This window comes from Platichthys flesus, chromosome 3 (genome assembly GCF_949316205.1).
Source record: "Platichthys flesus chromosome 3, fPlaFle2.1, whole genome shotgun sequence".
NCBI classification, from domain to species: domain Eukaryota; kingdom Metazoa; phylum Chordata; class Actinopteri; order Pleuronectiformes; family Pleuronectidae; genus Platichthys; species Platichthys flesus.
Genome location: NC_084947.1, coordinates 17346118 through 17356326, shown reverse-complemented (window position 1 = coordinate 17356326; position 10209 = coordinate 17346118). Strand labels below are relative to the sequence as shown.

Here is a 10209-nt window from a genome sequence, read left to right as displayed (position 1 = left end):
CAGTTGTGGATGGAGTTTTGCTTATTTTGTGGCAGAGGAGAAATCACATCTAAAACAGACAAGGCAATCAAGCCGCCCTCCACAGCAGCGGAGGGCTGGTGTTTTTACGACGTGCTTTTGAGACTGAAAATGTTCTATAGTGACAAATCAAAAGACTGATTACAACCTAAAAAAATCACAGCTCCCTTATGAAAGATTTTATAATGTCTGATGGCCTTTAAATATTTGCATCATCGAAACTCCAATATGGAGGTAAAAAAAAGACATTTACTGGCAAGATGGTAGTGTAGGACATGATCATGTGTAAAGTGCATCTGCTGGTAGATTCCAACCTGTTTTATTGTCTTTAATGTGACTGGCTGGGCGGCATTCCTCTCCTCTCTTCCTCTGGCACCATCATGTCAGTCCAGATGGAGGCTAAACTCACTGAGCTTTAATGGTAAATGAGCTGCTCTGGCGCTATTGATTTTGTGTTGCGTGATGTCGAGCGGGCTGCTGGGGTCATTGTCTTCAATTAAGCCGCGCCATACTGGTAAAGCACACAGTAGTTGACCTTTGACCTTTGTACTTCTCTCCAGCTTTTGTGCTTCTGTCGCTCGCGTTTTCACTTCAACTGTCACTTGGCAGTGAATACCCCGATGGAGGCTCCAGCCTCTGCAGCCAAATAATGCTTCAGTTTGAGTTTGTTTAAAAGTAAGAATGAAATCACCAGATATTACAAATAACGCACAACAGTTTATTGCATTGGCCATTGACATTTTTCACAATGTACAAATGAAATCAAAAGGCAACTTTTTTCATTTTAGCCATCATTGGGTTAAAATGTATTTGTATACCATTTATACATTTTCCCATTGCGTCCGTATTAATAATGTAAATTGAAATAAGTTCTGCCATACGCATCGTAACAGAATTCACATTCAGTGTCTGTAACAAAAATGTTAAACTCATTACAATAATCTTTTATTATTAAAAGTAACTTTCGGGATAATATTGACCTTACATTTCAACCTCAAAATGTTACAGCACTCTGGGTATATCAATGAGTAAAGAAAGTTTCATAAAGTAATTTGTCCTCGTGACATGACATTTTGCCGTTTTATTTTGAAATTCAAATAAGCACCAACAAGTCCCGCTGTTCAAATGTAGAACACATGACTGCGGTTGTTCTCTTCTTTATTCATTAGAATCAGAAACAGCTCCATCATGCACTTTTCTTCCCCATGTCATTTCTCATATTTTTACAAAATGAAGAGACCCAATCCCCCCACATGTCAGTGTAACAGTAAACAGACCAGAGATCAGTAACTTATAAAAGTCAACATCTTCTTTTAGCTTCGTTTTGTGTATTGAACCCTCTGATGTCCTGCTCTGAACATGCTTCATGGATTTAACTGTGTTCTAAACTAATGTGATTTTACATGTGATCATGCATCTCTTGCTGAAGCGCGTGTGCGCGTGTCAGACGTGGTGCGGCCCGAGGCGCAGCACGGAGAAAGCTCTGCGGTGTTTACGCAGCAGCAGGCGGATCTTGTCGTCGTCGGAGTCGGGGTCCAGGGGCTTGTTGTACTCCTCGTCCTCCACCTCGTTCTCCGAGGCCTCGCCCTGCCCGGCGTGCAGGCTGCCCTGCGTGGAGCTCGGCTCCGTGGAGCTCTTCTTCCTCCACTTGGTGCGTCGGTTCTGAAACCACACCTGAAACACAGCAGGGCGCTATTCACTGTGCTGCTGCTGCTGGAGGAGGATGCGTCATGTTTGGAGACATTGTGACACATCGAAAGCTGCGGAAATCAGTCATGATCCAGTTTCTGAATAGATGGATGCATGCATGAATGAGGATGGATGGATGGATGGAGGAAGCGGACTATTTAGGCCTACAGGTGGATCCTGTTTTCTTTCTGGATTGTTCTGGTGCACTGATGATGACAGTTTTATGACTTATAAGTAGACTACCTTTGTTTCTAAATCTTGGCGCAAACAAAACAATCTGGATTCTACATGGTTATTTTTATTTTACTCTTATTAGTGACGATTGCTATGGATTGTATTTCTTTTTCTTATTAATGGTGTCTTATAACTGTGTCTTAGGTTGGACACATTATGTGCGATGAAATAATACAAATCAACCAAACAACCAATCATACAGGATAATTACAAAAATACTGGCCCTCTCAGTTGTGAATAATAAAGGAATTATGCCGCAGCTTTCAGAATAAGACTCACAGCTGCAAAAAATAACATGGCGATGGTCAAACAAAGACAAATTAAACAAAAAAGAAAGAGTAATGTGTCCAAAAAAATTCTCCTTCAAATTTGTCAAACGTCTCCCAGAAAACAATCATTTTCACAGCCTACCTTAACTTGTGATTCGCTCATTCCCAGGGAATAAGCCAGCCTCGCTCTCTCAGGCCCGGCCAGGTATTTGGTCTGTTCAAAGGTTTTCTCCAGAGCAAATATCTGATGTCCACTGAACGTCGGCCTGGTGTGTTTCTTCCTGCCGGACATCTCCCCGAGAGGAGCACCGCCTGACAATGTCAATACAGAAAATGTTACAGACATAACACACTTTCTTTTGTTTGAGCAAAATCATTACACAAGTGTGTGCCTTCAATGCAATGTCATATGTACAACTTGTATGAAAAACAGAGGGATTTACAAAGATGTATTAATCATCTCAGTTTGAATTTAGGCAATCTATTATCTATAGTCACAAACTATCTATTTGCTTCTCATACACTGAGTTTTAGACTGAATCAATCAAATTATATTTAAGCAGCCCGATATATATATATAAAAGTATTATGCATATTCTCTAGTATTTGCCTTACACCCGTGGAACCCATCATCCGTACATTTTATTTATTGTTTTTCCTTTAGCTATGCTACACTTTTAATAATAAAAGTCCTACACTTCTACAGTTTAGGCACAATATTTTAAAAGAGTAAAATGTGTAATTTGGATTGTATTTATGATCTCTGACATCTATGTTTTATAGTTCTGATTGATTCACAGCAAATATTTGTTGGTTTCAGCATCATTCTTTCCTTCACTAATGGCTAGCCTCCTTTGGTGTGTGCTGACAGACAGAGGGATGTAGTAATGCAGTGATGGGCTGGACGCTGAGCCCAGCCTTCAGTATTGAGACTCACTGTTGGTGCACTGCTGCCTCCCTCCTCTCCAGTCACAGCCGCTCTCGGCCCAGCAGCTCACACTGCGAGCCTTCATCGGGCACTCGCCGCCCGGCTTGGTGAAGCTGCCCAGTGAAGAGTTGTAGTCTCGGTTATAGTACATGGATGCGTTGGAGACGGAGGGGCTGAACCCCCCCATGGTCGAGTATCCAGACAGCAGGGTGGTGGTGCCTGTGGTGCCCATCATGGTGCGACTCAGGATGTCACTGATGCCGTGGGGTGTCCCTGCTTGCAGCTGGCTGTTCAGGCCAGGGTTGAGCTTGTAGAAAGAGTTGGGCACTGAGTACTGGCAAACTGGCGCCTTTAGATCCGAGGGGAACTGGTTGAGGCTGTTGTTGAACAGAAAGGATCCCTGGATGTTTGGATCCATGGGACGTTAGTAACTCTGCCTCCAGATTTCAGCAACACATCAAACGAGATCCAAGCAGGAGGAGACCTCTGTCGGGCACACGAGGAGTTCTCCCTGCCACGGGTGATGTCAGGATCTCGGATCACACCCTGCACCGTTTCCAGATGTTCAATGAATCAAGGGCACCAATAGCAATTTTAACAAAGTCTGTGGTGTTTGCCAAAGTTGCTACCACATCAGAAACGTTGAAGCAGCAGATAAACTCTTCACTTCCGCCCTTCCCCTCTTCTCAGCCACCGTGTGACGTTTGATAGCTCCATATCTGAAGTTCTGGACGAGCCCTCTGCACACAGATCTTAGTGTTCCCCCAAAGACATATCCCTCCTGCCGCCTGGCTCCTCAGAAATCGTATAAATAAGCAGTATCTGGAAATGGAGTGGCACCTTGATAAAGATAGGCCACATTAGAATGCAGCCTGGGATTGGCCTGGGTCTCGCTGCTTTAATGCCTTTCTATTGGCTCCTAGGTGAAAGCCAAGCCTTTTATTGGAAGGCAGCAGATTAATTGAGTTTTGAACAGGTGGAGTGGGAACAAGTAGATTTTTTGATGGCCTGCCATGTCTGACCAAGTGTGGTGGAGCTGAGGCAGCTGGAGCACACAGAGGAGGAGGAGGAGGAGGGGGAGGGGGAGGGGGAGGAGGAGGAGGGCATGCTATGCTCATACACTGGAGGTTTTACACAAAAACATGAAGGTTTTCACAGTATTATGCAAGATCAACATTTACGGCATTTACCAACTGCCATATTCAGATTAAATGCTCTCTAACATGTAAACAGGAATACGAATAGAATATTAAGAAAAATAATTCTAAATCAGAATAAGGACAAAAGTCAGATTATTGGTGAAAGAATAGTCACTATAGAAAAAGTTCTTCCATCAAAGCAACAGCCTTAATCAAATTAAACCAGTTAGAATTCTCCCTTTGTTTTCCACAGCTCCTGTACTTCCTGCTTCTGGTTCAACATGGTGACACACCCTTGCTTTTCTTATCGATGAGTGGTATGACTGTATCATATCAATCTGTTTTTGATTTACAGAATGTGAATCTAGTCATTTTAGAGTTTGAGATTGTATTAGAATTTTTTATTTTCTAATCATTTATTTTTCCTACCTTAACTAAGCAATGAGTGGAGGACAAGACAGATGACTCCAATTCAATCATCAATCAATCAAATTTGAGAAAACATAGAAATCTCAGAGAGAGCCACACATGAGGGATCCCTCTCCCAGGATGGACAGAAGTGCAATAGATGCCACGTGTAACCGAGAAAATCCACAAAAACAACAGTATTTACAACATTGATTAGAAGAAAGAGTTTTTAACATGTTGGAAAAGTGGTGATTGCCTATCACCACCGGAATGATGCATCTCAAAGTGTAAGGTGTTTCGTGACTCAGTGACACATATGATAGATAATGTATGGACTAGCTACCAAGTATGAGAAACTGTTGTTCACACCTTCACTCATTAGCCGCATGTCATGCTGTGATACGTTGTGAGTCCATCTGCAGATGCTTAGTTAAATCTCAGAAAGACCAACGTTCACTTTGCGCTTTATTCAACAGAAATCACTGTCACAAGCATGGCCGTTGTCGGCAGGGTCACTCGAATGAGAGGACGTGTGAACACTGTGCATAGCCAGAGTCCAGGACTCTAACCTTAACCTCCCCGGCAAAACAGGGTGGAGAAGGTTATTGTGAGAATCCTCCAGGGTTGATCGCCAGTGAATCTGAGGAAAATTAGTGTGTTATGATTCTGCCCTCTGAACTAATGAAAGATTATTTTAGAACAGATTTTCCGTTGTATGGACATTTCTGATTTGGGCAATCTACCTTGTTTTTCTTGTGTTTAGATTTTGGTTCAGTATTTCTTTTATTTGCACTCATCTTGAGTTCGGGGTGACCCTCCATTTCCTGTTTTATTTGGAAACTTCTTTCCTTGTGGATATCGCTTGCCTTAATTCCTGTCTTTGTCCTGTTTCCCGCTCATGTGATTTCGCCTGAAATGAGCCCCCCCTGTATAAAGTTGGTTGATGTCATCGTTTACACATTTTTCCTTTAGTTCAGTTCTACCTTTATTTAAAATTGTACATGTTGTTTCTGTGCAGTTTGTTTGCTGCTGACAAATTGTTGCATTACATTTATTTCATGTCCATCAGGCAAGTCTTTATGTCTTTTCAGAATAATATCATTGTTCACAACAAAGGAAGCAATAAATGCTAACTTCTGTTATTAAGATCTGTGATTTATATTTATATTGGAATGAGTAAAGCTAGAAAATCTATACTCCCACTACTACTACTACTACTGATAATAATATAAAACTTGTAATAATGAGTACAATATTCATGTAATCCATGAAAAGGGAACATAACAGTAATCTAGTCGTCTGATAGTTACTTTTACGATAGGGAAAGAGGTTAGGGTGCATGAATAGAGTTAATTTCTATGACTAGAATCAGATGCTTAATGCATAAATCCATTATGTGCATATGAAAACATATGCAGATGGGTGTATTGTACAATAAAACATGCCGACTCTTCCAATATGTTGTGGGTGCAGCCTGCAGTGTCTCTGAGTGTCATGTGATTTGGAGTTTAAGGGGAAAAGCCATTTGCTTCTCAGTAACTTTCCAGGAGTGATGATGTCATTTTGGATTTCCAGCCTTCTCCGCCTCCTGTCACATGATCATGACCGACAGTCATTGAGGAGTGAATGAAATGCACATGTTTGGCTGTAGAGGGCAGAGCTGTTTGACTCACTGCCCTACCTCAGCTGGGGAACTTTTTAATTATATCAACCTTTGCATGATGCAATCACTCAGCCATGTTTGAAGATCTGCAAAGGCTGCACGGCCGAAGTGAAATCTGATACTTTGGTGGTGTTTTCCATGCTACGTTGAAATAGGGGACTTCCACAGTGTTTCACTTTGAATAAGGTCACATTGCATTAGATTAAAGCATGTTGCATATAAAGGACTAAAATTAACACAAGTTAAAATAAATAAATGAATAAATTAAAAATAAACACAAGTAGGAAAGCATAAACAAATAAATAGATATGAAAATAAATGGACAAATTAATGAATAGATAAATATAAAAATGGATAAATACATGTTCAGATGCAGAAAAGGCCTTTTTCATCGCAAACGTTATTTATTTATTTATACTTGAAAGCATTTAAGGCCTTTTTAAAGCCTTTTCTGTATTTATTTATTTTTACATGTATATATTTATTTAAACTTTTGTAATTTTTTCATAATTTCACTGCGGCTTGGATAAAAAGGCAAAATTAGGGTTTGAATATTCAATTATTAGTACTGAGTGTCAGCATTCAATATCCCAGGAGAGATATGACCAACTTTGTAGTAAACACAAGCGAGTACATTAAACTGATGTATGTGAGTTAGTTATATCATTTACAAAAAATTATAAGACATCAACAACTTAAAACATACAACAACAACTTACAGGTGTTAATTCTCATCACTGGGGATGATAAGAAAAAAATGAGGGCACTGGTGCCACCCTACCCTCAGCTTGAGGAAAATTTCCAAATGTTGGGTCCGCCCTTGGGTTCCTCCCCTTTCACATACCATTTTGGTCTGTTTGTGTTTTGGAGCCACACGTGCGCTTTCTTAAAGGCTGACAACACTCCCAATGCTGCACAGTAGAACCAAGATTGAGACGAGAACACATCTCCTGCCAAGACACTTAGAAAATTATTGGGAGCCGCTTCAAGATGGTGAAGGACAGTGGAAACTCTGGTGAGATACTGTCTTCTACTTTAATCCTAACAGAGAACTTGATATGCAAATTGGAACAATGCTTTAAATATTAATATGGTTTTTGTAAATGGGAATTTGTCATTTTGGTTGAAAAATGTAAAGGTTTTTATTTTATGTTATTATTTAATAAAATATTAACATTGAATAAATATTAAAACATGTTAGCATCATATGTAAATACGTATTTCCTTATCTTAAATCGGCTGAGAGCTAAATCACTATGCCGTTTGAGACAGAGATCATTATTGTTAAGATTTCAATTAGATGAGAAAACAGAAGTTGAGCTCAAGTCTTTTCCTATCAGTTTTACAGGTGAGCAACAAATGAGGGAAAAGAAATTAAATTAATATCAGGAATCAGGCATTTATGACCATGTGCAAGTCTAACATTAAAGATCTAAGACATTTAAAGAAACTACAGGATATGACTTTAAATGTGTTGCTTATCACTGAGTGTGTAACTTGTCTGGTCACTTATATGTGAGCTTGTTGATTTAAAACAAGTTTATTATGCCAAATGTGTGAGTCAAGCCCGTGAGATGAATTGAGAGGCAGCACTCACTTAATGATTAATCTGATTTGTGAGGCTGGTGATTCTCAAAAGTGAAAGCATAAGCATCAGTTACTTTCAGAATGACCTATTTAGTATTTGTAAGGTTGTAAACCGTGACAAGTTTTATTGAGTGTGGTTTAATTACTTGGTCCATACCTTTAAACATTAAAAAGAAAATAATGAATTAGAACAGGATAAGTGTCCAGTATTTACTTCTTCTTGTTATAAAAACACTCATGAACACATTCTTAACTTCTTTTCTTGCAGGTTATGCATCAGAGACATCGCATAGGTGCGGCATGTTCTGCCTCGGCCCTTTGACCTTTCACAAACAGGCAGTGGGAGAGAAGGTCCGCCTGAGCTGTGGGGATCGACGTGCAGAGAGGATCGAGGGCACCTTCAAAAACGGCCTGGTGTTCAGCAGCCGCCCGGTGAAGGTCCAGGAGAAGATTCGTCTGAGGGTGGAGAGAGATTTGATCTTGTGGCACGGGGCTCTCCGCGTGGGCCTCACAACCGTGCCGCCCTCAGACAGACCCCTGCCCCTGCCTCTCATGGCCATTCCCAACCTCAGCGACAGCCCCGGCCACTGGGCTGCTCCTGTGCCCGGGTCCTACTGCCAGGCCGGCTCAGAGCTGGTTTTCTGGGTTTCGTGTGGCGGTAACATGTATGTTACAAGCAACGACAGCAGGCAGCACAAACTGCTGACGGGAGTGGACCTGAGCCGCCCACTGTGGGCCATGATAGACATCTATGGACAGACGAGCTCCATTTCTCTCCTGGGTAAGTTTACCCTCACATCACCATGACCTTTCTCTTGTTATTAATTTGTTGACCGGGTATTGTTTGGATAAATTTCAAAATAATGATATATTGTCTCTCTTGCTCTCCGCTGCAGGCTCAGAGAAGAAGAAGCTGATGTCCACTTACAGGTCCTGTCCTGCACCTGATTTCCCCACCTCACCTGATGTTGACAACCATTTGATAGCTGATAGTTCCAGACTCTGCGGAAATGAATACATCACCTGTCCTGAGACAGACGTCTCAACAGGTAAGACTGCTCCCATCCAAATACTCTTTGAGTCCAGTGTTTCTGTCCACCGAGGAGGAGGAGGGTGTGATAGTGTTTGAGCTGAAGCCGCCAGACTTGTTTTGATAATATCCCTGTTGTGATCACAGACGAACCGTGTGTGGTGTGCATGGGAAGGGAGGCCGAAATCACCCTGCCTTGTGGTCACCGGTGTTTGTGCACGGTCTGCAACCCTATGGTCCTCAAGCAGTTCGGTACCTGCCCGCTGTGTCGACATGTGATCATAGTTCCAGGGGAAGGGTTCGCCACAGGGACAGCTCCAGGACACCAGCCAGACATTGAGTCATAAAGATAACCTATGAGTGGCACTTCCTGAATGTGCCCAGTGGATAGAGCTGACACAAAAGTTGTCCTTTTGTCAACACTTTATTCCTAAATATGTGAATATTCTACTGAGATATTGATGTGTAGATACTGATCATGTACAAGAAACCTAAAATATTGCAAAACTATATTTTTATATTATTTGATTTTTTTGGGCCAGATGTATTATGAAATAATACACATAGTGTCATAATAATGTACAGTATAGTTTCCACTGATCAATGTTGTAAATATTAAATAATCTATTGTAAATATTAAATCAATCTTTCTTTTTGTAAAGTTAATAAATATTGATGCTTGATCTTATTAAATTACAAGAAAGTATCAGATCACTTTCTATTATTGTTATAATAGTTGAATGTGTTTATTGTTGTAAAATGTGTGAATGATAAACAATCAAAAAGCTTCAGTGGCTCTTGGCTTATAAAGCTAATACAAAAATGAAAAAAGCATCCATTGTTTTATCATGATTTTTGCTATCACAGCACAGATTTGTATGTGCAATATGATAATAATAATAATAATGTACAGTGTTGTTTCCCCTGTTTGATGATGTACATTTTAATTGAATCTCTATTTTTTATAAAGTATGAAACTGTCTTAAAGTATGTTTTATATTGTTAAATTATCAAACCACAAATGTAGAAATAAAAAAACTTACATTATTCTGCTTTCTATTATTTTCATAATAATCGAATATGATTTTATTGGTAAATGTGTGAAGTCTAAAAGATTGTGAAACTAAATGAATCTCTGCAAACCATAGTAATAGAAATTTATTCAATTTTATTTGCATTTCACCAACTCATTAAGTACATTATCTCAAGGTACTTTACCTACTTAAGTTGAGATCAAAATGAAA

At 40.2% G+C, this 10209-nt stretch overlaps 2 protein-coding genes across 2 annotated transcripts; one reads left to right on the top strand and one right to left on the bottom strand.

The window, feature by feature from the left end:
* Nucleotides 1-715: 715 nt before the first annotated feature.
* Nucleotides 716-3556, bottom strand: nkx6.3 (NK6 homeobox 3). The gene is made up of 3 exons (XM_062381823.1): nt 3148-3556; nt 2353-2522; nt 716-1692 (listed from the first exon to the last, which is right to left on the bottom strand). Exons 1-3 carry the CDS (start codon nt 3554-3556, stop codon nt 1462-1464), a joined length of 810 nt encoding a protein of 269 aa, XP_062237807.1. The 3' UTR covers nt 716-1461.
* A 3673-nt stretch (nt 3557-7229) lies between these two features.
* Nucleotides 7230-9992, top strand: LOC133933304 (E3 ubiquitin-protein ligase NEURL3). Its single transcript, XM_062380314.1, has 4 exons — nt 7230-7363; nt 8204-8716; nt 8832-8984; nt 9113-9992. Exons 1-4 carry the CDS (start codon nt 7339-7341, stop codon nt 9310-9312), a joined length of 891 nt encoding a protein of 296 aa, XP_062236298.1. The 5' UTR covers nt 7230-7338; the 3' UTR covers nt 9313-9992.
* The last annotated feature ends 217 nt before the right edge of the window (nt 9993-10209 follow it).

Excerpts from the sequence above, each read along its gene's own strand:
- LOC133933304 (XM_062380314.1), top strand. The coding sequence starts at position 7,339 with ATGGTGAAGGACAGTGGAAACTCTG. Across the intron at positions 7,364-8,203 it reads GAAGGACAGTGGAAACTCTG|GTTATGCATCAGAGACATCG; the intron begins GTGAGATACTGT and ends CTTTTCTTGCAG. Across the intron at positions 8,985-9,112 it reads TGAGACAGACGTCTCAACAG|ACGAACCGTGTGTGGTGTGC; the intron begins GTAAGACTGCTC and ends TTGTGATCACAG.
- nkx6.3 (XM_062381823.1), bottom strand. The coding sequence starts at position 3,556 with ATGGATCCAAACATCCAGGGATCCTTTCTGTTCAACAACAGCCTCAAC. Across the intron at positions 2,523-3,147 it reads GAGGCAGCAGTGCACCAACA|GCGGTGCTCCTCTCGGGGAG; the intron begins GTGAGTCTCAAT and ends TGACATTGTCAG. Across the intron at positions 1,693-2,352 it reads TGAGCGAATCACAAGTTAAG|GTGTGGTTTCAGAACCGACG; the intron begins GTAGGCTGTGAA and ends GCTGTGTTTCAG.